General features: G+C 44.4%; 1 protein-coding gene across 1 annotated transcript in view; it reads right to left on the bottom strand.

The window, feature by feature from the left end:
* MDGA2 (MAM domain containing glycosylphosphatidylinositol anchor 2) overlaps positions 1-26094 on the bottom strand; it is a 191026-nt gene that overhangs the window by 102447 nt on the left and 62485 nt on the right. The window contains exons 3-5 of the mRNA XM_088166465.1: positions 23564-23738; positions 10214-10410; positions 5487-5619 (exon numbers count right to left, since the gene is read on the bottom strand). Of these exons, the coding sequence (XP_088022591.1) occupies positions 5487-5619; positions 10214-10410; positions 23564-23738 (505 nt within the window). The remainder of the gene's footprint in view (positions 1-5486; positions 5620-10213; positions 10411-23563; positions 23739-26094) is intronic.

The raw sequence follows: 26094 nt of genomic DNA, 5'->3' as shown, positions 1-26094 counted from the left end.
GGAGTTGCAGTCCTGCTATAAAACCAAGAGTGTTCCTGAATAAACTCGGCTCTTCCTTCCTGTCATCAAAGACGCCCATGGAGCTGTGCATCTTATTTCCCCGGCACTTAAAGGGTTAAAATCCCTTCCCACGGCTACACCCCGGGGGCACTGGGATGATGTGACCCCCCCCCCCCCCCCCCCCACCCCAGGGAATAAAGGAAATGCTCTTTATACAGCCATGGAATTGTTAGGATTGGAAAACATCTCAAAGACATCGAGTCCAAATCATTGCCAGCCCTGGCAAGGCCACCACAGCCCCGTGTCCCCAAGTGCCACCTCCCCAGGGGCTGAAACCCCTCCAGGAATGGGAACTCCACCCTGCACCTGTGCCAGGGCTGGGGAACCCTTTCCATGAAGGAATTTTTCCAAATATCCACCCTGAGCCTCCCCAGGTAACACCTGAGGCCATTTCCTCTGATCCTGGAGGTTTTTACATGGAAAACGGGAGCCCAAATCCCCCCGGCTGTCCCCTCCTGTCAGGGAGTTGTGCAGAGCCACAAGGGCCCCCCTGAGCCTCCTTTTCTCCAGGCTGAGCCCCTTCCCAGCTCCCTCAGGAATTCTCCATTCCCTTCCCAGCTCCCTCAGGAATTCTCCATTCCCTTTCCCAGCTCCCTCAGGAATTCTCCATTCCCTTCCCAGCTCCCTCAGGAATTTTCCATTCCCTTTCCCAGCTCCCTCAGCCTCTCCTGAGACAGGTTACCCACATTCCAACATGGAAAATCCTGCTGCCAAGGGGAAGAGGACAATTCCTCATTCCACGAGGAATTCCAGGAGCAGATTCCTGCTGTCAGCCCTGCAGGGAGTCAAAACCAGCCAGGAAAATGGGATTGGTTGGACAAGGTTTAGACTTCATAAAGAACAGGACTGGGGGATCCCTTGAGATCCTTTCCAGCTTTATTTTCTATTCTTCCTTTTTCCTAAAGAATTCTCCTGGAGAGGCTGTCCCTGGATCCCTGGCAGTGCCCAAGGCCAGGTTGGACACTGGGACAGTGGGAGGTGTCCCTGCCATGGCTCTGGGTGGGATTTAAGGTCCTTTCATCCCAAACCATTCCGGGATTCCATAAAATCATCCCCCTGCAGTGCTCAGCTCGGAGCATCCTCAGGATTTCCAGCCCCTTTTCCTGCAGATCCCAGTCACTTCCCCCCAGCAATGCCAGGAAATGTGAAGTGAAAATTTTTTTTTTTTTTTCCACCTTCCATAATTCCCTTTGTGTGAGTGACGGGAAACAAAGCAAGTTTATCATGACAGACTTCAGCTTAATCGAGGGATTAAAAGTGAATTAAGCCTTTTTTAATTTGTCTCCCTCCACATGCCCCAGACAGAGCAGCAGCTTCAGCTGTGATTTCAATGAGCTGTGGCAGGCAGCTGAAAAATCAGGGATTGAAAGACTCATCTTGCTCGGGAAAAGTTCCTGGGCTGGTTTATTTTATCCTGGGAGCTGCCAAAACTCAGCCTTAATTTATGGATTAATGATCACCTGCACTAAACTGGCTGCTAATAGACAAAGTAATATAATTTCCAAATGAATCAGTGCCACCCAAGCTGCTTTGTGGAGCGAGAGAAAAGCCTGATTTGCTTCCCCTCAATCACATTCCAAGAACTATTCTGAGGAGCCCAGAATTCCCGTGGTTTTTTGGGTAAATATCCTGCTTTTTCTCTGGCATTTTAAAACAATGAGCCCTCTTGAAAGGCTCCATTCAGGTTATTCTTAGCTCGGAGTGTTCCATGTGCCATTCAGCAGGAGCTGGAGCTGAAATTCCCTTTTTTTTAGTGCCTCCCATGGAAACTGGTGACACCATCAGCTGTCAATAATTCCTCTTTGACACCCTGCAGAGTTGGGCTTGGAAAAGCAGATCCAGGGATTTCTACACGAAGGAGGAATTTGTTGCTGCTCAGAGGAAGCTGAGCAAGGCACAGGCACAGAGGTGGGGATGGAATCACAGAATCTTGGAATGGTTTGGGGTGGATGGGGCCCTAAATCCCATCCCACCCACCCCACATGGGGCTGCTTCCCTCCCAGACAAGAAATTTGCAGATTGATTGCTGCCTTTAGGCACAGAATCAATCTCAACCAGCACCTCTGGCTTCTGATTTAAATTATTTTATTTAATTGTCACCGTGGGCTTTGGCCTGTGCCTCTCTGGGATGGCCTCAGCTGCTCCACCTCCAGCACCCACTGAAGGTTTTGGGGCTGGTTTCGTGTTTTAAACTGGTCTGTGCTGGAAGAAATAAATGTTTTTGTTATAAAAGTGAGGTCACAGCATTGGATGAGGGGATTGTCCCCCTCTGTTCCATCCTTGGGACACCCCTCCTGGGAAATTCCAGCTCTGGAATTCTCAGCACAGGAAAGTTGTGGATTTGCTGGAGTGATCCAGAGGAATCCAAGGGATGGAAAACCTCTGGATCAAGGCTGGGAGAGCTGGCAATGATGACTTTCCCAACCTGAGCAATTCCATGATCCTAAATGCCCAATTTAAGGAATTTGAATTTTGAGAGTGATGCAAGTTGGAGTGTCGTCCTTAAAAATTCAGACTATTTATTTCAGTCATTTATTTTTTAATGGATTATGAATTATTTGAGATTTCCTTCCAACCCAGACTGGTCCCTATGACTGGAATTACATCCAGGTCTGGGTGTTTCAGGACAAGGAAGTTGGGGATGTGTTGGAGGAGGCCACGGAGCTGCTCTGGGGCTGGAGCTTTTCCAAGAGCTGGGAATGTTCCCCTGGAGAGGAGAAGGATCCAGGGAGAGCTGAGGGCACCTAAAGGGGCTCCAGGAGAGCTGGAGAGGGACTGGGGACAAGGGATGGAGGGACAGGACCCAGGGAATGGCTCCCAGTGCCAGAGGGCAGGGATGGATGGGATGTTGGGAATTGGGAATTCCTGGCTGGGCTGGAATTGCCAGATTTGCTGTGGCTGCCCCTGGATCCCTGGCAGTGCCCAAGGCCAGGTTGGACATTGGGACAGTGGGAGGTGTCCCTGCCATGGCAGGGGTGTCCCTGTGGGATTTAAGATCCAACCCAAACCATTCCATGACTCCATCAAATGCAGAACAGCCAAATTCCCACATTCTGATCCCACAAAGTGCAGCTGCATTAAACACCCTCAGAACCACAACAGTGACAATAAATCCAGGAGATTTTTGCACCTCTCAGATTTTCCTGGCTCTCCAGCCCATCCCTCCAGCTTCCAATTAAAACCAATGGCCAGGACAGGACTGAAGCAGCCTCAGCTTCGGGTTTTGATTTTCATTACTTTGGATTTATCCTGGATTCCTCTGGATTTACAATTTCTCTAATTTATCCTGGATTCCTCTGGATTTACAATTTCTCTAATTTATCCTGGATTCCTCTGGATTTACAATTTCTCTAATTTCTCCCGAGTTACACCAGGTGAAGTTCAACCAAAGAACTTTTTGTGAGGTGAAGTTTTTATTAAATGAGCAAAGTTTTGCTTTAGAGTCACCCCCCCCCTCAGTCCCTGTCCTTAATGAGCTCCTGCATTAATCACTTTTCACATCTAATCCTGCCCTTGATGCTTGTGATCAAATTCCTCGTGGGAAAGTGGGAATCCTTGTTATTTTCCAGGCTTGTTTATTTGGGAAATTACTCCAGAAAAGAAATTTTTCTCCCCAAATAACCATGGCATGGTTAAGGTGAGAATAATTCCTTCTTTTGGCAAAATTACCCCAGGATGACCCATCCTGGGAAATGAGACTTTGACCTTCCCCAAATGCTGGAACATCAAATTTTTGGAAGATGAGGCTCAGCACAAACTGAGACCGTGCTGGCTCCAACAGCAAAGTTATTCCAAAAAAAAAATTAAAAAAAAATAAAAAAAGAGAGAGTGGAATCAATTCCCACACTCAGTGGGAAGGTGGATGAGGGTCAGGAGCTGCTCCCAATTCCCAGCCCCAGCTCCCATGGAAAAGCTTCTCCTGCCATGGCACCAGAGCTGCCCATGATGAACAAACCTCACTTCAGGACATTTCTTTTCCCCTGGAAAAATTCATGGGAATGTAAATTAAGGCTTTCCAAGTCATTTTCCTGGATATCTTTGGAGCAGATCATAATTCCTGGTGGAGTTGATTTCAAGGGTTGTGGAGAGCAGTGGGAAAACCACAGGTTTGCTGTCCAATCTGCAATCCCAAAAAAGCTGGAGGCAACTCTTTGGAATAAACCCCTGAGGACAGGAATGATGGGAAATATGGAAGTGCAAATAAAATTCCTCATGGATCCCAGCCACGCTCAGCATTTTAATTCTGTGTTCATTTTTTCCCTGATTTCAGGGCCTCAGACACAAATTATTAAGGCCTAACCCACCCTAATCTGACCTGAAGTCTCCAAATGTTCCAACACTTCCTTTGGAATCATTTCCCAAAGCACATTCCCCTGAAATTCCTGATAAATCAGAAATCCAAGCTGAGTTTGGCTCTTTTTTGGGAAGTTCAGAAACCATTTCAGACACATCCTGTGCTTATCCTTCAGGAGAGGAAAAATCTGGGATTTCCATCCATCCCCCAGAATTCCCAAGTGCATTTTTTGGGGTTACAGCCACAGCAAGAGGGAGGGACACACCAGACTGATCCTAAAGGGATGAGCCCAAACAACAGAATAAATTCACAGGAAATTCCACAAAATAGAAACAACTTTTCCAGGGATTCTACCTAAAGGCTCGGAGATCATCCCACGAAAGGATTTCAACCCAACCCCTTGGATATTTCCATTTGGAACAATTAAATCCGAAAGGAAACATTTTGGATGGAATCAATGAAGGAATTGATGTTCAGGTCGATGGAAGAAAAAGGTCAAATCAATCCCTGAAATCAATGCCAGGGGAGAAAAAGTTGGGTTTTTCCCATGAAATATTTTGTGGAATAAAAATTCTTATGTTTCAACAGCACAGGGAAAACAAGGAATTATTGGAGGGATTCCAGAGGTCATGGAGCTGCTCTGGATCCAGGCTGGGAGAGCTGGGAATGTTCCCCTGGAGAGGAGAAGGATCCAGGGAGAGCTGAGGGCACCTAAAGGGGCTCCAGGAGAGCTGGAGAGGGACTGGGGACAAGGGATGGAGGGACAGGACACAGGGAATGGCTTCAAACTGGAAAAGGGGAGATTTGGGTTGGAAATTGGGAAAGAATTCCTAACTGGGAGTGACCAGGACAAGGGGGAATGGCTTTAAGCTGGAAGAGAAGAGATTTAGGCAGGATATTGGGAATTCCTGGCTGGGATAGAATTCCCAGAGCAGCTGTGGCTGCCCCTGGATCCCTGGCAGTGCCCAAGGCCAGGTTGGACATTGGCGCTTGGATCATTCTGGGATTCCGGAAGGCATAGCAGGGGCTGGAATGGGCTGGATTCCAGGTTTTTCCCACCCAAACCATCCCAGGATTCCCTGTGAGAGCCCCAGGTGTCAGAGCTGAGGGCAGGGAGGCTGCTGGGGCTCACCAGTTTTGTTGGAGAGGCGGAAGGACACCATTTTATCCGGGATGCTGCAGACATTCCGCACCGAGGCGATGCAGCTGTAGTTGGCGTAGTCCTGAGGTCGCAGATTCTTCAGCTTCAGGATCTTTGTTTCTCCCTGGAAAAATTAAAAAATTAAAAAAAAGGAGAATATCAAGAAGGGATAAAGGGAGAGGAAAAATGGATACAGATCTGGGATTTCTATCCTCCAGCATTCCCAAGCTGGTTTTATTGGGATTGATCGCTGATGTGACGACCACGAGAAACAACTGACTGATCCAGAGAGATGAGCCCAAAAAAAAAGTGAATTCACAAGAAATTCCACAAAATGGAAACAACTTTTCCAGGGATTTTACCTAAAAAGTTCAAGACTGTGAATTCACAAGAAATTCCACAAAATGGAAAAAACTTTTCCAGGGGTTTTACCTCAAAGCTTCGAGATTTTGAATTCATAAGAAATTTCACAAAATGGAAACAACTTTTCCAGGGATTTTACCTAAAAAGTTCAAGATTGTGAATTCACAAGAAATTCCACAAAATGGAAACAACTTTTCCAGGGTTTCTACCTAAAAGCTTCAAGATTGTGAATTCACAAATGGAAACAACTTTTCCAGGGATTTCACCTAAAAGCTTTGAGATTGTGAATTCACAAGAAATTTCACAAAATGGAAACAACTTTTCCAGGGATTTTACCTAAAAGCTTTGAGATCATCCCCAGAGGATTTCCAAAGGATTCAGGGAATGTCAACAATGGAAAGCAAGAGGAAAATTAATTTAATGGAGTCTCTCTAGCAAATTTTTCAGGATAATTTATTTTAAGTTTTTAAGTTTTAATTTAAGTTTTAATTAATTTTAAGGGTTTTTTTTTTCCATGAAGGAAAAATCCCAAGGTACAAAATTCCTTCTGTTTTCCTTTAAAAATGAGGAGCTGCTGGATTCTGATTTTAGCCAGGGAGCAGGGATGGAGCAGGGAACTGAACTGGACATGGAATTTTGAATTCCTTCAAATACAGACAGCAGGAAACTGGGAATGGGGAATGTGAGATTCCCCCTGCAAAGTTCCAAATGAAAAATGTAGAAAATGTTCATTATCTGCTGTCCCAATAAATCTGAATAACTTTAATATTGGCACAGCCTCAGAAAAACATGGAATTATTTTTAACAATATCATGTGGATAAACTGCCCAGGAATATCTAGGAAAAATATGGAAGTTTGAGAAAATGAATGTACAAAATTAGGAAAAAAATAAATCCATCAAAAAAGAAGATACAGAGCAGGGAAGAAAAGGAAGTCCTGGAAATTTTTGGAGAAATTTTGGGAATGTTGGGATTGAAATGGTTTCTATGGACAACCAATCCCATGGAAATGATGGGATTAAAATGAAGCCTTGGAAAAGCTGCTCCTAAAATTGAAATTCCTGCTTGAGGAGGCTTTTCTGGAATAGGGAAGGACCTGGGAAAGGCACAGCCTTAGGAACACATGGATGTGGATAAATTGCCCAGGAATATCTAGGAAGAATATGGAAGTTTGAGAAAATGAATGTACAAAACTGGGAAAAAATAAATCCATCAAAAAAGATACAGCTGAGCAGGGAAGAAAAGGAACATTCTGAAATCTTAGAGAAATTTTGGGAATATTGGGATTGAAATGGTTTCTATGGACAACCAAGCCCAGGGAAATGATGGGATTAAAATGAAGCCTTGTAAAAGCTGATCCTAAAATTGAGATTCCTGCCTGGGGAGGCTTTTCTGGAATAGGGAAGGGCCTGGTCCAGGCTGCCAAAGGCACTGAGCTCTGGAATCACAGAGCAGCTTCAGCCCAGCAATTCCCTCCTTAGCTCCAGGTTGAACTTGGGCTGAACTCCCAATGGAATTCTGGATCCTGTCCCCAGCTCACAGATTTATAAAAATGTATGTATTTTCCTCATTGGTTGGGATAATTAGTCTAATTATGTCTAATTGCCTAATTATCGTAAATACAGCAAATTTAATCTCGTGCTCAGGCTGAGCAATTCCAATGAGTGACGAGGAGGATGTGAACTCTCAGGGAAAAAAAAAAATCTCCATCGGGATTTGGGATTTGGGAATTTTGTTTTCCCAACTTCTTGTGGATGAGGATGGGCAGGTTTGGATTTGGGAATTTCATTTTCCCAACTTTTTGTGGATGAGGATGGGCAGGGTTTGGATTTGGGAATTTCGTTTTCCCAACTTTTTGTGGATGAGGATGGGCAGGGTTTCTCCATTTCTCTCCTCTTGGATGCTGGAACAAATGTTTGATGTTTCCTGATTGATTGGAATAATCTGATCATATTTAAGGAATTTCTTTGGATTTGCCCAGTTTTCCAAGTGTCTCCTGGGATTTAATTGCTGACTGGATTTTGGGATCATCCCAGACCATGGGCAAAAGGGGAAAGGGGAGGATTCTGCCCCTCTGCCCTGCTCAGGTGAGACCCCACCTGCAGAGCTGCCCCAGCTCTGGGGACAAACAGGACCTGGAGCTGCTGGAGTGATCCAGAGGAATCCAGGGGATGGAAAACCTCTGGATCCAGGCTGGGAGAGCTGGGAATGTTCCCCTGGAGAGGAGAAGGATCCAGGGAGAGCTGAGGGCACCTAAAGGGGCTCCAGGAGAGCTGGAGAGGGACTGGGGACAAGGGATGGAGGGACAGGACACAGGGAATGGCTCCCAGTGCCAGAGGGCAGGGATGGATGGGATGTTGGGAATTGGGAATTCCTGGCTGGGCTGGAATTCCCAGATTTGCTGTGGCTGCCCCTGGATCCCTGGCAGTGCCCAAGGCCAGGTTGGACATTGGGACAGTGGGAGGTGTCCCTGGGTGGGAATGGGATGGGATTTAAGGTCCAGGATTTTGTGATTACCAGAATAACAAAACCATCAGAAATAACAATCAACCTCTTTTTTGGGTTAAAAACCCGAGCAATGTTGTTTTCCCTTCCCCTCCAGATTAAAATCCACCTTCAGAGCCCTCAACAAAAAAATTCCCCCTCAAAATTCCTAAGTCTTGATCCTCTGAAAATTCCTTCAGTCCCTCTTCCCATCAGCTCTCCCTATTTGCATCCCTACCACGAAATGAACTAATTAAGCAGAAGATGTTGATGACTCTTGAACCTTTAATTACATCTTCTCCTCTCATAAACACAGAGCAGATCTTGCCTGCACGGATCCAGATCACGCTAATTCCAGCTGCCCTCCAATAACTGCAGAAAGGTTATGGATAAGAGTGGAATAGCACCAGGACAATCTGATTTATTCATTAATTAAACCCACAAAGGGATTTTAGGAAGGGTGATCTTAATAGCCTAAAAAAAAAAAAAAAAATTAAAAAAATCTAATTTCATGTGATACATTTTAGTAGATGAATCCTTAGATTTTAGGGAAGGCAAACCTCAGCATTTCCATAGTGAAATATAAAATTAAAAAAAATTCCACTTTCCCTTTTTAATTAAAACATTTCAAAACTCCACTTTACACTTGAGTCCAAGCAAAGCCCCCGATTTGCTAAACTGGGTCTGTTCATGTTAAATTAAAAATAATCTCATTACATTTAGGACACCAATAACTTGGCTCTGTGATTTAATTCCCATCTCTGTCAGGTTCCAGGCTCCACATTTCTCTGGAAAACACGGAGCTGTTGCAGCAATATAAAGCTGTCAAGTACAATAAAAAGCCACAAATGAAGGTGCTCTCAAATCATTAAGTGAAAATTATTTATGAAAGTCGCAGTTGCTTTCTGCTCTGAACACCAAATTACCAGGCAGTTTTCACCTTGTTATTCCTTGGGATTTTCCAAACCAATTTTCCCCTTTTTTTCTTTTTTTTTTTTTTTTCTTCAAACACCATCCCACCCTTTTGGCCACAGACAATGGGATTTGCCACTTTTTTTATCTTTCCTTGGTGCAAGTGTGTACATGATAAATTAATCTCAGCTTATCCAACAGAGCCAGGATTTCTCTGGGGCTGGGAATGGGAGCAGGATGACTTTGGAAAAGGTTTGATTTCCTTTTTTTTGCCACCTCATTTTCAACTGGGGGAATTGTGAAACGAAACCTTCTATTTCAAGATAAAAGAGGCAGGAAAAAAAAAAAAAAAGGAGTACAAAAACCAACACAGGGAGTTCCCACAGAGTCTGGAATCGTGGAATTTTTAAGGTTGGAAAAGCCCTCTGAGATCATCAACTCCAACCATCAGCCACCACCATGTCCTCCATTAATCCAGGTCCTCAAGTGCCACATCCACGTGGTTTTTTTGAACACTTCCAGGGATGGAGACACCACCCCTCTTCTGGGCAGCCTGTACCTCTTCCATAAAGAAATTTTTCCTAAAATTTAATTGATTTTTCCTAAAATTTAATCTACATGAAGAGATTTTTAAGGCCGTGATTTATGCTGAGCGCGGAATGGCTGAGTTGCATCGGGAAGGATGAGGAAATAGGAATCAAATCACAAGTTTGGGCTTGCAGGATCCAATAAAAATCACTTTACAAGGCCTCCTGTCGATATCACTCCCTCATCACTTAATAATTCCTACTTTGACCAGAATTCAATTCCATTTTACATCGGGATGTTGAATTTTAACACCCGCGAGCATTTTGGGGCGGCCATCCCCAACCCTCACCCCACAAACCCAGCGGGCAGATCCCATTACAAAGCTTCAGGATGGGGTGGGGGAAAAAAATCTGGGATTTTTGGGGGCTTACCTGGGTAAAGAAGGGCTCGTAGATCTCCACGCCCTTGTCGGAGCCCTGCAGCAGCACCTCCTGGCCGCGGCGCCAGCTGTAGCGCACGGGCGGGTTGGAGTTGGCCACGCACCTGAGGAACACGGTCTTCTCATAATAAAACTGCTCCTTGGCTTCCCCAATGCTCTGGTGGACAGTGACTATGGGATCATCCAAATCTGGGAAAAAGATTAAAAAAAAAAACAAGTTTAAGTCGGGTTTTAGCGGGATTCGGCAATGGCGCGGCGCCGGGAGTTTCCTGCGGCGCATCAAAAAGAGTCAAGGGTAAAACAGAGACAAAACAGCTCGAAAAGCTCCAGATTTCAGGAATTTTGCAGCAAAAGTCAGGTTTAGGATTGATTTCCTTCTCCTCAACTGGATCTCCTTGAAAACTCACATTTTTGAGGCAGAACAACTCAGCCAATCTCATGCTAATGTCAATCATATTTCTATTATAGCGCGATGATTACCGCGGTTTCGTCTGGTTCGCAGCTTTACTCCTTGTTTCTTCTAACTCTTTTCCACAAAATTATAAAGCTTTGGCAATAAATAGACAGCCTGATTTGCATCCAAATGGCAGGATCCAGGAGTCCGTGGATCGTGTGCACGCAGCTGTTTGCTTTTAAAGCTGCAATTTAAGGCAGCAATTTAATGCAGATTCCCTGCTTTTAGTTACAGGCATTTAACTTCCAGCAGGTAAATTCATCCCGGGCTTTGGAACACATTTCTCTTGATTAAAATACAGATATCAGATAATTACTCCCACTGCAGCAGCTCCAAGAAAATGAGATGCCCACAACGAGGAATTGGCTTCCACAGGGAATAAAAATACAATAGCCCTTGGAATATGAGGATACCAAAGTAATTTATTTGGGCTTTGTCCCACCAGGACAAAGGAGACTCCTGGTCTGGGGATGATTTTATTGAAGAAGGAAAGAAATGGAACAAAGAAAAACAAGGAAAGGAAAGGATTTTTTTTCCCAAGTACTGGTTAAAGACACATAACTTCCAGCCAGGAATTCCTTCCCAATATCCCATCAATCCTGGCTCTATGGCAATGGGAAGTCATCCCCCTTTCTCCTGAATCTCCATCCCTGGAAACCAAAGGTTTTGGTGGGAAGAACCTTGAAGTTCATCCCATCCCACCCCTGCCATGGCAGGGACACCTCCCACTGTCCCAATGTCCAACCTGGCCTTGGGCACTGCCAGGGATCCAGGGGCAGCCACAGCAAATCTGGGAATTCCAGCCCAGCCAGGAATTTCCAATTCCCAACATCCCATCCATCCCTGCCCTCTGGCACTGGGAGCCATTCCCTGTGTCCTGTCCCTCCATCCCTTGTCCCCAGTCCCTCTCCAGCTCTCCTGGAGCCCCTTTAGGTGCCCTCAGCTCTCCCTGGATCCTTCTCCTCTCCAGGGGAACATTCCCAGCTCTCCCAGCCTGGATCCAGAGCAGCTCCAGCCTTCACAGCATCTCTGTGATCTCCTCTCCAACAATTCCATGGTTTTTTTGTGCTGGAATCCTGAACCCAAGCTGGCCAATCCATGGAATTCTTAAGGAAGGGCTTTTTAAATAAAATTAATAGATTAGAACATATCAAAATTCCATGTAGAAAAGCAATTTCCAGAAAAAAATGACCAAGCCTCAAGCCTAAAAACGCATCTAAAAAACTAAAAATTCATCTTGAGCTGCTCCATTTCTATTTGCATAAGAAGATTTGAAGCTGGAGAGTCTCTTGATTAATTAGAAACCAAACTTTTTCCAAAATTCCCCACAATTCCAGCAATAATGCCTCATAACGGGGCACGGATTTTAAATAAATGTTACCTTCGTTCCTCCCCTCCAAAACATTTGATTTAAGCTCACAGGAGCAAATGATGGATCTGCTGCTCCAAATTAGGATGGCATTTCCTAATGAGATTTCAGTTTTCTTCAAAAGGTTATTTGAAATCACGGCAGGGCTTGAAAAGGGTTGAGAGTGCTCAGAAATTCTGGCTTCTCCTCACGAAGTTGAAAGTGAAAAAGGAGAAAATGAACTCGCTGCGATTTTTAGGGTCAAGCAGCTGTTCCCTGAGTTCTGCTGGAGGACAGAACGTTTCCCACAGTGATTCCCAGGTTGTCCCTGCTAAAGCCCATCCCTGGATGGCAACCAAGGGGCCATGAACTCCAGCACGGAGCCCAGGGATGCTCTTCCAATCTCTGACCCTTGGATGAAGGTGAATCCTTGGATAAAAGATCCAAGAGGTCCAAATCTGGGCTCAGCTTCATTTTTGTGAAGTTACCCAAAACAAGGCACAGGAAATCCCTAAAAACCTGGAACCAGGACTGAAACCAGGACTAAAACCAGGACTAAAACCACCTCCAGCCCTGACTGCAAGAGCAGGAGAGCTTTTTCCAGGAAAAAATTCCTTCTGGTCCAACCCATCCCTGTGAGACAAATTCCTGAGCGCCCTGTCCAGCTCCAGACTTGGAAAAACTGGAACAATGCAGGGGAGGCCACCAAAGTGACTGGAGGCCACCCAGATCCTGAGGGAGCTGGGTTTGGCCGACCTGGAGATGGTTGGATGTTGGGAAAATTCAATTCCTTGTCTTCAAATCCAACCAGGAACTCCTGGAGAAGATGAAGACTAAGGAGAAGCAGAAGAAGCAGATGGAATTTCTGTCTTCAATTTGCTGCCAGGAAGTTCTAGAGAAGATGAAAAACTCTTCCTGGAGGTGCAGAGGAAAGGACCATGAGGTCTAAGCTGCACCAAGAGAAATTTCTCTTGGAAATAAGGAAAATAAATTCCCTGTGCAATCAGACAAGTGTCCAGAGGGGCCATGGGATACTTGGAGAAATCCAAAGCTTGGATGGACACATTCCTGAGGAATCTGGCCTGTAAGGTGGCCCTGGTTTGAGCAGGGGGTTGGACAAGAGGTCATTTGAGATGAATGATTCCGAATTGCTCCGTGATTCCAGGAGCTGTGATGTCATCACCAGCTTGTCCAATCCGCTCTCTTGGAACAGATCCATGTTGGATCATGGAAACATGGAATGGTTTGGGATGGAATGAGACTTAAATCCCATCCCATTGATCCCATGTCAGGGACACCTCCCACTGTCCCAATGTCCAACCTGGCCTTGGGCACTGCCAGGGATCCAGGGGCAGCCACAGCAAATCTGGGAATTCCAGCCCAGTCAGGAATTCCCAATTCCCAACATCCCACCCAAATCTCTCGTTTTCCAATTTGAAGTCATTCCCTGTGTCCTGTCCCTCCATCCCTTGTCCCAAGTCCCTTTCCAGTTAATCCTTTCCAAGCAAGCACTGAGCTATGGCAAGGGATGGATTTTGACAGGAATATCAGGAAAGCTCCAAGAAACCCAAGCTGGGAATGGAACTGCAGCAAAGCCTCTGCCAAAGCATTTTGTAATGGTCAATTAATGGAAAATTCCCATCTGCAGAACCTGATGGATTTTTTTTTTTTTTCCAACAGCAGTGCTGGAAAGATCCCGACAGCTGCACCAAAGCAAAGGCACAAGCACGACCAGGAGGGCAAAGAATGATCCCAAGTTTTGGGAGATTTCCCTGAACATTCCCAGTGCTGGGGAGGGTCACATAAATGTGTGACTGGGTGGTTGCACAAGGCTGGGCTTTGCTGAGGCCACGTAAGAGGTGGGAAAGAGAAAAATCAGGAAAAATACGGTGTTTGGACAAGGGATTCTGCAGGGACATTGCAGGGAAATTCCAAAATTCCCTGCCTTTAGCCAGGTTGTTTAAAGCCACCTGATCCCGGTGCTCATGGAAGTTCTCCAGAATTCCAGCTTCAATTCTGATTGAATCGGCACTAATTGATTTTCAATTTTCTAAACTTTTTAAAAAAAACCCTACTTAAAGCTCTGTGCACGTGGCTGGCTGGGGGTGGTTGTTCTTTCCCAGCAGCACGGGAATATACAGGGATTTGGAAAGCTGGGAGGGGAGGGAAGGGCTTGGAATGGTCACCCAGAGAAGACCCTGGAAAGATCAGGCTGGAAGGGGCTTGGAGCAGCCTGGGACAGTGGGAGGGGTCCCTGGGATGGGATGGGATAATGGGATGGGATGGGATGGGATAATGGGATAGGATAATGGGATTTAAGATCCTTTCCATCCCAAACCATTCCAGATTCAATAATTTCAAATACTGCACAAAAAATAAACCTATAAAGATTTAACATTGGGAAGCTCAATAAGATGAATCTCTTCACTGCTTTAGGAAAAAAGGGAAAAAATATCCCTAAAATTTTCATTTTGGGTTGATGAAATCATGAGGAGCCAACAGATTAATCACTCTTTAAATCAAACTGAAATCATCATGGGTGCTGCTACACGGTTTAAAATCTCTTAATCAACCTGAAAATAATTATGGAAAGATGTTTCCCACAGAGGTTTGTGCCACCATCAGGTTCGATTTCTCAGTCTTTAATCTCTGAATTGAACCAAACACTCCCTAAAACCCAGGCATGGCAAAGACTGGATTGCAAGAATTCCCCTCACACATCCCTAAGCTCTCGAACAAACGGAAAACTCAACCTAAGCTGATCAAAAACGGGTCTAATCCAAATTCCCCGGGAATTTCATCATCGTGCTGGAGTGGAGGTGCACGGAGTGTGACAGATGCTGTCAAAATCCTCGCTGTGCAGAATTCCAAAGGCAGTGGGAAACAGGGATCAGCATCCCCCCAGCCCTGAGCCCGGCCCCGGGAGCGTCACGGACACCGAGGGCTGGGCACGATCCAGGCTGGATGTGCTGGATCATCTCCTGCCAGCTGCTGGGCCTGCACAGTTTGCTGATTTCATTTGTTAATTAGCTGCTTTTGTCTTCAGATGTTGGGAGCGGGCGGGATGAGAATAAAACACATCTGGGAAAGGGATGGGAACGGCTTCATCCCGGCGGGCAGAGCAGAGACAGCGCTGACGCCTCGCGGGGCTGCAGTTACCCAGCCCTGAGTCTCCCTCACATGTGAAACTCCATTTTCCATGTTATTTCATTTATCCTCACACGTGAAACTCCATTTTCCATGTTATTTATCCTCACATGTGAAACTCCCCTGCTTTCCATGTTATTTAATTTATCCTCACATGTGAAACTCCCTGCTTTCCATGTTATTTATCCTCTGGGATTAATCCAGACCCTGATTTATCCTCATATGTAAAACTCCCCTGATTCCATGTTATTTATCCTCACATGTGAAACTCCTGTGCTTTCCATGTTGTTTTCCCTCCTTGGTCCAGCACAAGCATTCAATAATGGAATCACTGAGGTTGGAAAAGAATTCAGGATCATGGAGACCCAGCTGTGCCCAATTCCCACCCTGTGCCCATCCCAGAGCTCTGAGTGCCACCCCCAGGAATTGCTGGGACACCTCCAGGGATGGGCACTCCAAACCTCCCTGGGCACTTCCAATCCCTGCCCACCCTTTCCATGGGGAAATTCCTGCTGCTCTCCACCCTGAGCCTGCCCTGGCCCAGCCTGAGGCCGTTCCCTCTCCTCCTGTCCCTGTTCCCTGGGAGCAGATCCCAAATCCCCCCGGCTGTCCCCTCCTGTCAGGGAGTTGTGCAGAGCCACAAGGGCCCCCCTGAGCCTCCTTTTCTCCAGGCTGAGCCCCTTCCCAGCCCCCTCAGGAATTCTCCATTCCCTTCCCAGCTCCCTCAGGAATTCTCCATTCCCTTCCCAGCTCCCTCAGGAATTCTCCAGCCCCTTCCCAGTTCCTTCAGCTGCTCCTCATCAGAATTATTCTCAATAATCAGAATTCCAGAATGCTTCGAGTTAGAAGAAAGGAATTTAAAGCCCACCCAGTGCCACCCCTGCCGTGGACAGGGACATTTTCCACTGTCCCATGGTGCTCCAAACTCCATCCAGCCTGGCCTGGAATACTTCCAGGGATGAAGCAGTCACAGCTTCTCTATCAAGGCAGCTTTGAAATGCTTTTTGTGGGATATACACCTCAAAAAATTACATTAATTTCTGTATTTCTTGCATCCTAAGGAAAGGAAAATGAGCTCTCCTGCTCTCCACCCCTTCACGTGCCCGGTGTGGACACACAACAGCTCTAACCAAGCAGGAAAAAATGGGAATCAAGTTATTCCCAGCTCCATGTGAGCTATTTTCCCCTCTCCAAGCCTTTGAAAGAGATTTATTCTGCACCTGCAGTGCAGCGTGTGCAGAACAGCCCCGGCACTGCAAACAAGCAGCATTTCCAGCTGCTGCGAGGCAGCAAATGTTCCCTCCGTGTTCCCACGATGGAGAGCGTGACCCTGGGAGCCCCCTGAGGAGCTCCCATCGATTTCCAATGGAATTTCGGGAGGATCAGAGCCCTGCCAGGAGGTTGTTAACACACTCCACCACAAAAGGACAAAGCAAACGACCTCAGCATCAGCAATCCCCACACAGCCCCCGGGCTGTGCGGCTTCCCTGAGAGCTCAGGCTACCACAGAATTCCGAAAGGAAAAATACAACGATGGGATTTGATGGAGAAAATGTTTTCTCCCCTCTTTGAATGAGGTTATAAAGACTCCTGGTTAAAGCAGGGTTTTCCTTCTCCAAGGACACCCCACTGAGCCCATTCCCATCGTTTCTGAGGCTGGATTAACATTGGGATCCCCAGGGAGCAAACTGGATTTCAACACTAACACACCAAACAACATCCAGGACAATGCTCCACTCCCACAGGGATGGGAGCAGCCCTGAGGAAAAGGATTGGGAATTCTGGGGGATCAGAGGCTGGACACGACCTGGAATTGTGCCCTGAAATCCCTCAGTGTGGGATTCTGCCCTGCTCAGGTGAGACCTCACCTGCAGAGCTGCTCCACATCCAACAGCAGGAGGATTTGGAGCTGCTGGAGGGATCCAGAGGAATCCATGGATCCAGGCTGGGAGAGCTGGGAATGTTCCCCTGGAGAGGAGAAGGATCCAGGGAGAGCTGAGGGCACCTAAAGGGGCTCCAGGAGAGCTGGAGAGGGACTGGGGACAAGGGATGGAGGGACAGGACACAGGGAATGGCTTTTAGATGGAAAAGGGAAGATTTGGGTGGGATGTTGGGAATTGGGAATCCCTGGCTGGGCTGGAATTCCCAGATTTGCTGTGGCTGCCCTTGGATCCCTGGAATGTCCAAGGCCAGGTTGGACACTGGGACAGTGGGAGGTGTCCCTGCCATGGCAGGGGTGGCACTGGGGGGGGATTTAAGTCTCATTCCAAGCCAAACCATTCCAGGATTCCATGATTTTTCGGGATATGCACAGATGGCAAAGGATCAGTGGATTTTCCCAATCAGTGGATTTTCCCAATCAATGATTTTTCCAATCAGTGGAATTTCCTCAATCAATGGAATTTCCTCAAACCATCAAATTTCCCAATCAATCAATGGAGTTTCCTCAATTAATGGATTTTCCCAATGAATGGAATTTCCTCCATCAGTGGAATTTCCAATCAATGGAATTTCCTCAGTCAATGATTTTCCCAATCAATGGAATTTGCTCAATTAATGGATTTTCCCAATCAGTGGTATTTCCTCAATCCATGGAATTTCCTCAAACCATCAAAATTCCCAATCAATCAATGGAATTTCCTCAATTAATGGATTTTCCCAATGAATGGAATTTCCTCCATCAGTGGAATTTCCTCAATTAATGGAATTTCCCAATCAATGGAATTTCCTCAATCAATGATTTTCCCAATCAATGGAATTTGCTCAATTAATGGATTTTCCCAATCAATGGAATTTCCTCAATCAATGGCATTTCCTCAATTAATGGAATTTCCTCACCCAATGGATTTTCCCAATCAATGGAATTTCCTCCATCAGTGGAATTTCCTCAATCAGTGGAATTTCCTCAATCAGTGGAATTTCCTCAAACAATCAAATTTCCCAATCAATCAATGGAATTTCCTCAATCAATGAAATTTCCCAATCAATGATTTTCCCAATTATCAGACTCTCACACAGCCCTGAATTCCCAGCACTAAACTGCCCCAGACCTGGCCTGAAACACTGGAAAAGTGCTGGAAAAATGGGAATTTCTGGGATCATTGTGCAGGAAGGATTTATTTACTCCCACACTCAGAGTCAGTGCCCAGATTTTTTTTAAATAACATTAAATAATTAAAGGGCAACAAAAATGAATTCATTAAAGGGCAGAGAAAAAGAATTAATTAGAGGGCAAAGAAAAGTCCAACAGGAAATATTCCCACACTGGAAAAGTAACTCAGGGTTTGAGTTTGCTGGGCAAGATGTAACAAGCACAAAACATTGAATTTTTTCCAAAAAGAACAAATAATTTTCATTTCAAATAAATAATTAAATTAAAAATAAAAAATAAACTTAAAATAAAATTACATGTAAAAATTCAAAAATGAATTTAAAATTAAATTAAATATAAAAAAAGTTTAAATCTATTTACAATTAAATAAGTTTCTTTAAAAGTAAATTTCAAATAAAAAAAGAAAGATTAACAATAATCTAAATTATATTTATAATATCTAAATTATTATTGGCTGTAAGCACCTCACAGAGGAAATCAGAACAGAAGAGCTCTTTTGGCTCCAGGGAATATAAATATAAGGAATAAAAATAGCTGGAAATGGAAGGAAACCCAATTCAGTTTGAGGAAAAACCAGACTGATTTTTTTTTTTTTTTTTTTTTTTTTTGGAAAATGAAGCAGCTGAACAGAGGAACTTGGGCAGAGCGAGGATTCCTCAAAGCTCCATGATCAGATGATTTTAAGAGAAAAAAAATAAATAAAGTAATTAAATTGATTTTTTAATAGAGCAGCAAAGAAAAAAAAAAAAAAACAACCCTGAAACGCAGACACAGCCATGAGAAAAAAGAGGTCAAACCAAACCAGTGCCGTGGTCAATTCCAAAATGAAATTCCATGAAAAATGCAATCAGAGTTGATTAAAAAAAATCCCAGATCATTATCATTAAATCAAGTACACTCCAATCAAGACATGGAGTCATTGAAAGCATTTTTAATCCCACTTCCATCAGGCTCTTCCCGAGTTCCCTTTGCATCCCCACCGTGCTGGAAAATCCAGATGGACCAGGAGCACCCACCAAAAAAAAAACAAAAAAAAAAAAACCCCAAAAAAACAAAAACAAAAACAAAACAAAAAAAACCCCAAAACAACAAAAAAAATTGGAATAAACAAGATTTAAATCCACTCTTACGCTGCAGGGACTGAGATTTCCTAACAGTAATTTTGGGTTATTAATTCCCTCTGTACCTGCATCATTTTTTCCATTAAAATAAAAAAAAAAAAAATAAATAAATAAAAAAGCAGGAAAAATGGATTTCCCAAGCCAGGAAAAGCAGGCGTTGATGTCAAAGGCCACCTGACGTGCTCGACGTGGAATAATTGTTACAAATTGGGAGTATTAACATCCTAAGTCACTAATTATTGGTTTCATAAGCCCAAACCTAATTAATGCTCGTTCCTCCACTCCTTAAAGGACAGAAACTTAATTTTGTGGAATTAATGAACAACAAACTGGGTTAGGAAAGTCTGGTTTTAGAGCACATCCATCTCCACTCAGAGCAATTTTTCCAGAGGCTCCTTCAAAGGTTTAAATAAATCCCTGTTAAAAGGGAAATTCGGAATTAATGGAGTGTAAATAACGAGGAGGGGCTCCTGGTAAGACCCCACTGCTCTCTCCCTGCTTTATTTTGGATTTCTAAATTCTCTAAAGGGAGAATAAAAATATTTGAACAGAGAAAAATAGAAATAATTGATTATTTCTGAATTGATAATAAACAAGGGAGTGCAGAGCTGGTGGTGGAGATGGCTTGGAATGAGGAAGGCTTGGGAAAAATTGGGATTATTCACATGGAAAAGGATCCAGGGAGAGCTCAGAGCACCTTCCAGGACCTAAAGGGGCTCCAGGAGAGCTGGGGAGGGGCTGGGGACAAGGGATGGAGGGACAGGACACAGGGAATGGCTTTGAGCTGGAAAAGGGGAGATTTGGGAATTGGGATTTTGGGAACTGGGAATTCCTGGCTGGGCTGGAATTGCCAGAGAAGCCCCCAGATCCCTGGATGGGATTTCAGGTCCCTTCAATCCCAAAAGCATTCCCTGATTGCAGGAAAACAGCAAATGTCAGATTTCCTCCCTCCCATCCCATTTCCCTTCCAAGGTTCCCATTTCTTTTCCAGCCTCAAATTCTTTCCCATGAAAAATGGCAGAGCAGGAACCTCTCCAGTGCTGCCCTACAATCCCTGCTCTAAAAAAATCCCATTTTCCCCCCAGTCTGACTCCAGCAGAACATAAAATACAGATTTTTTTTTTTTCCCTAAATAATATTTTAAGAAGGGGAAATAAAAGGAAAACCAGGATTAAAGGCCATAAATAACAGTGAGGGGGTGAGGAAAAAGGGAGGATGTGGAAGGAAATTAAGATGACAAATCAAAGGGGAAAATCGACTAATAATGACATAATAATAAAATGCAATATCTATTATCTATATTGTATATATTTATATATATATTATAATAATAATAAATAATAAAATAAATGAATGTATATTATCTATGTGTATATATTTATATATATTATAATAATAAATATTAATAATAAATATAATATATTATCTATATTGTATATATTTATATATATAATATAAAAAGAAATAATAATAATAATAAATATTAAAATAAATGCTTGGAACATTTAGATCCGAGCCTAAACCCAGACAAGTGAAGTCTTTCTGCTGACTGGATGGAATTCCCAGGGCATTCCTGGAGAAATTAAAATCCAATCCAGCTTGGAAAAAACCCTCAGGGGATCACCTAAACCCCACCCATTTTTTTGTTGTGCTTTTTTTTTTTTTTTTTGAGGTTGTTTTTAAGCTGGATTTCAAATTGGGATCAAGATTCCCAAAGATAATTAACTCCTAGAAGTTCATTAACATTGATTTTGGGGAAAAAAAGAGTTGGCCCAGGAGCAAGGCTCAGGTTGGCTACACCTGGATATCCATGGATGCTCTCCAGAGCCTGGAATTACAGAGAGGGATGGGGCTGGAGATGGAGGATGAGGAAAAATTTGTCAGAACCTGCATTTTCTTAATTGTGCTGCTTTCATTATCCAAACCCACCGTGAGTCGTGCAAGTGGAGGATGTTGAGATTGTTCTCTGGGAGGATGAGGAGGGATTGGAATGGAATTCCCAGAGAAGTTGTGGCTGCTCATGGATCCCTGGAAGTGTCCAAGTCCAGACTTGGGGGCAGTGGGAGGTGTCCCTGCCATGGCAGGGGTGGCTCTGGGGGGGGATTTAAGATCCATCCTCAATCATTCCATGATTTTATCAAAGAGCCAAAAAGCAAAATCTCTTCACTGAAGGAGTTTGGGAAAGGCTCCCCAGGGAATGTTGGAATTCCCATCCCTGGAAATGTTCACAAGGGGACGCCTCAAAAACGTGATTTAAGAGCTGTGGGGAGATTTAAAGCTTGATGGTCTTGGGGGTTTTCCCAACATTTCTTTTCCCATAATTCTGCATTTCTGGTGGGACCACCCCCACCAAAAACCCCTCCTCACCTCCACGAGGATCTGCCCCCAAAAACAAACCCCACACAGGGAATTCTCCAGGAGCTGAGTATTGCAGTCAGGAACAGCGAATTTAAGCCTTAAACTCAGCTCTTACTCTAAGCCAGGCCTATTCCTCTGCCTGTTCACAGATTCCTGCAAACAGAGGGAATTTGGGGGCCATGAAAAGGAGCTGTCTTTGCACTCCAGGGATATTGATGGCATCAATTATCCCAAATTTCACCTGACACCAGCTCATCTCAGGCTGATCTAACCACAGCCATTAAAACCAGTTTTAAATTTAGGAAAGGAATGGGATAAAACTCATCTAAACAACCTCATGGAATTTTTCCTGGAGTTTGTTCCAGGAGGAAATCTGCATCCACAGCCAGGTAATGCTATGGAATTAAGGCTCTCTAATTTTATCATAATCCAAAATCCAAAATATTTCACATTTTTCCCTGCACTCCCAATCCTTCACATTTTTTTACCATAATCCAAATCCTTCACATTCTTCACCAAAATCCAAATATTCACATTTTTCCCTGCACTCCCAATCCTTTGTATTTTTCATTGCTGTCCCAATCTTTCCTATTTTTCCTTACAATCCCAATCCTTCCCATTTTTTACTGAAATCCAAATATTTCTTATTTTTCACCAAAATCCAAATCCATCACATTTTTTCCTTGCAATCCACATCCATCACATTTTTTCACTCCAATCCCAATCCTTCACAATTTCCTTGCAATCCCAATCCTTTACATTTTTCACTGAAATCCAAATATTTCTTATTTTTCATTCCAATCCAAATCCTCCACATCTTCTCCTGCATTCTCAATCCTTCACATTCTTCACCACAACCCCAGTCCTTCCTATTTTCACTCCAATCCAAATCTTTACATTTTTCATTCCAATCCCAATCTTTCACAATTTCCTTGCAATCCCAATCCTTTACATTCTTTACCACAATCCCAATCCTTCATATTTTTCACTCCAAGTCCAGTCCTTCAAATTTTTTTCATTCCAATTCCAATCCTCCACATTTTCCCCAGTATTCCCAATCCTTCACATTTCCACTGCAATCCCAATCCTCCACATTTCCATCCCAACCCTCCACATTTCCATCCCAATCCTCCACATTTCCACTCCAATCCCAATCCCTCCCATTTTTCACTGAAATCCAAATATTTCTTATTTTTTCACCACAATCCAAATCCATCATATTTTTCCTTGCAATCTACATCCATCACATTTTTCACTCCAACACCAACCCTCCAGATTTCCATCCCAACCCTCCAGATTTCCATCCCAACCCTCCAGATTTCCACTCCAGTCCCAATCCTCCACATTCTTTACCACAATCCCAATCTTCCACAGTTCCACTCCAATCCCAATCCTCCACATTTTCCATCCCAATCCTCCACATTTCCACTCCAATCCTCCAGATTTCCATCCCAATCCTCCACATTTTCCATCTCAACCCTCCACATTTCCACTCCAATCTTCCACATCTCCATCCCAATCCTCCAGATTTCCATCCCAATCCTCCACATTTCCATCCCAATCCCCCACATCTCCATCCCAATCCTCCAGATTTCCATCCCAATCCCCCACATCTCCATCCCAACCCTCCACATTTCCCCCTTCAATCCCAATCCCCCACATTTCCCCAACCACAAAAACCCTCAGCCACCCGCCATTAAAATCGGGATTCACGAGGAGCCGAACGTTTCTCGGGAACAACAGACATTGTAACAATTGTAATTCCCAGAGGATCAAAGGCAGAATTCCAAGGATTTACTCACAGTACACGTCCACTCGGATGGATTTGATGGCTGGGGAGCCCAGGCCGTTCTCAGCCTTGCAGTAGTAGCGACCTCCCTGGTGTCTCTGGATGTTGGAAATCCTCAGGGTTTCGTTGAAGACACTGGAATCTTGGAATCTGTCAGAGGCACTTCCTGCTGTTTTGGTCCACCTGATCTGAGCAAGCACCAAAAACCAGGGTTACTCTAGGTCTGGGAAATGGGGACAGGCTAAAACTCAGCATCAAAAAACAGGATAATTCTAGGTCTGGAAAATGGGCAAAATCTAAAACTCGGCACAAAAATAGAGGATTACTCTAGGTCTGGAAAATGGGCACAGTCCAAAACTCAGCACCAAAAACCAGGACAACTTTAGATCTGGAAAATGGGCAAAATCTAAAACTCAGCACCAAAACCCAGAATTACTTTAAGTCTGGAAAATGGGCACAGTCTAAAACAAAGCACCAAAATCTGGGATTACTTTAAGACTGGAAAATGGGCAGAGTATAAAACTTGACACTAAAATCCAGGATTTCTTTGGATCTGGAAAATGGGCAGAGTCCAAAACTCAGCACCAAAAACCAGGATTACTTGAGGTCGGGAAAATGGGCAGAGTATAAAACTTGGCAACAAAACCCAGGATAAATTTAGGCCTGGAAAATCAGCACAGTCTAAAACTCAGCACCAAAACCCAGGATTACCTCAGATTTGGAAAACGGGCACAGTCTAAAACTCGGCACTAAAATCCAGGATTTCTTTGGGTCTGGAAAATGGGGACACTTTAAAACTCAGCACCAAAAACCAGGATTACTTTAAGTCTGGAAAATGGGCAAAGTGTAAAACTAAGCACCAAAATCTGGGATTTCTTTGGGTCTGGAAAATGGGCAGAGTCTGAAACTAGGCACCAAAAACCAGGATTACTTTAGGTCTGGAAAAGGAGCAGAATTGAAAATCCAGCACCAAAAAACAGGATAAATTTAGGCCTGGAAAATCAGCACAGTCTAAAACTCAGCACTAAAACCCAGGACAATTCTAGGTCTGGAAAATGGGCACAGTCTAAAACTCAGCACCAAAACCCAGCATAAATTAAGTTTGGAAACCACGGGATTTGTGTGGGTGGCCCTGGGATTTCACCTTGGATGACTCAGGGAAATTCCCAAGAAAATCAACAACTCATGGGAACAAACATTTCATCCAAGAGTTCCTGAGGAGCTGCATTTCATGGAATCATGGCATGGTTTGGGTTGGGAGGAGTCAAAGATCCCATCCCAGCCCCTCCCACTATCCCAGGTTGCTCCAAGCCTTGAACATTCCCAGGGATTTCTGATCTGTGGGATTTGAGGTGCCTGTGATGGGTCTGGGAGGAGAAATGAATTCATATTTCCATTTTTTATTTTCTGATGATTTTCTTATTTTGTTAATCACAGAATCATGGAATGATTTGGGTGGGAAGGGACCTTAAATCCCATCCCATTCCAACCCAGGGACACTTCCCACTGTGCCAGGGTGTTCCAGTTCTCCAGAAGAGCTGGAGAGGGGCTGGGGACAAGGGATGGAGGGACAGGACACAGGGAATGGCTCCCAGTGCCAGAGGGCAGGGATGGATGGGATATTGGGAATTTTTGGCTGGGCTGGAATTCCCAGATTTGCTGTGGCTGCCCCTGGATCCCTGGAATGTCCAAGGCCAGGTTGGACATTGGGACAGTGGGAGGTGTCCCTGCCCATCCAGGGGCTTGGAATAAAATGGTTTTTAACATTCCTTCCAAGCCATTCCAGGATTCCATGGAAAGAACTGGGAATGGAGAGATGATCCCAGTGCTCAATGCCAGTCCCACCACTACTCTGAATTCCCACTGAAGCAAAAAAATTAATTTTTGTTCCATAAACCAGAACATAATCAGAGTAGGAATTTCCCATTCCCTCCATCTTAATCTTCTACAATCCCCTTGGATGAAAATCCAAGGAAAGAGCCCCTTCCTGGGTGGTGTAACCTCAGGAAGGTGTGGAATATCCAGCAAAGGTCTGGAGAAAAACCACAGAACTCATTAAAATAACAACAATTTCCTCAGGAAAGCAAAGGATAAGCTCAGCAACGGCTCAGTATCCAAGGAAAAATCAGGGAATAACAATCAACAGCTTTAAAATAGCCAGGAGGGAGCAGGAATCGATGGTGGATCAATTCCCAGCAGAAAAGGCAAAGTTAAGGAAGCAACAAAATGGATCAGGAATCGATTCCTGTTTGCTCAGCCCCAAATGTTTATTTAAAAACCTCTTCAATCTGTGATGTTCCATTCGGAGTCAGCACTTCCCAAGGATTTTTTCTGGGAATTCTGGGAGTTTCAGGATGGACCCAGGGATGGGAAATCTCCTCCTCCATTAAACCATCCCCAGGTTTGGGATTTCCACCACCCTCAGTGCCAAAAGGTGTAAATTCCATTTTTTCCCAGAAAATCACTGATTATTCCAAGTTTTCCCAGGAATTTGCCTCCTTATTCCTCCCCCTGAGATCCCAGTTTGCCCCAGCCCAGGGGTGA

This window comes from Sturnus vulgaris, chromosome 6 (assembly GCF_052056855.1).
Source record: "Sturnus vulgaris isolate bStuVul1 chromosome 6, bStuVul1.hap1, whole genome shotgun sequence".
In the NCBI taxonomy this organism is placed as follows: domain Eukaryota; kingdom Metazoa; phylum Chordata; class Aves; order Passeriformes; family Sturnidae; genus Sturnus; species Sturnus vulgaris.
Note: the sequence above shows the minus strand (reverse complement) of the source record. Positions and strands in the feature narration are given on the sequence as shown.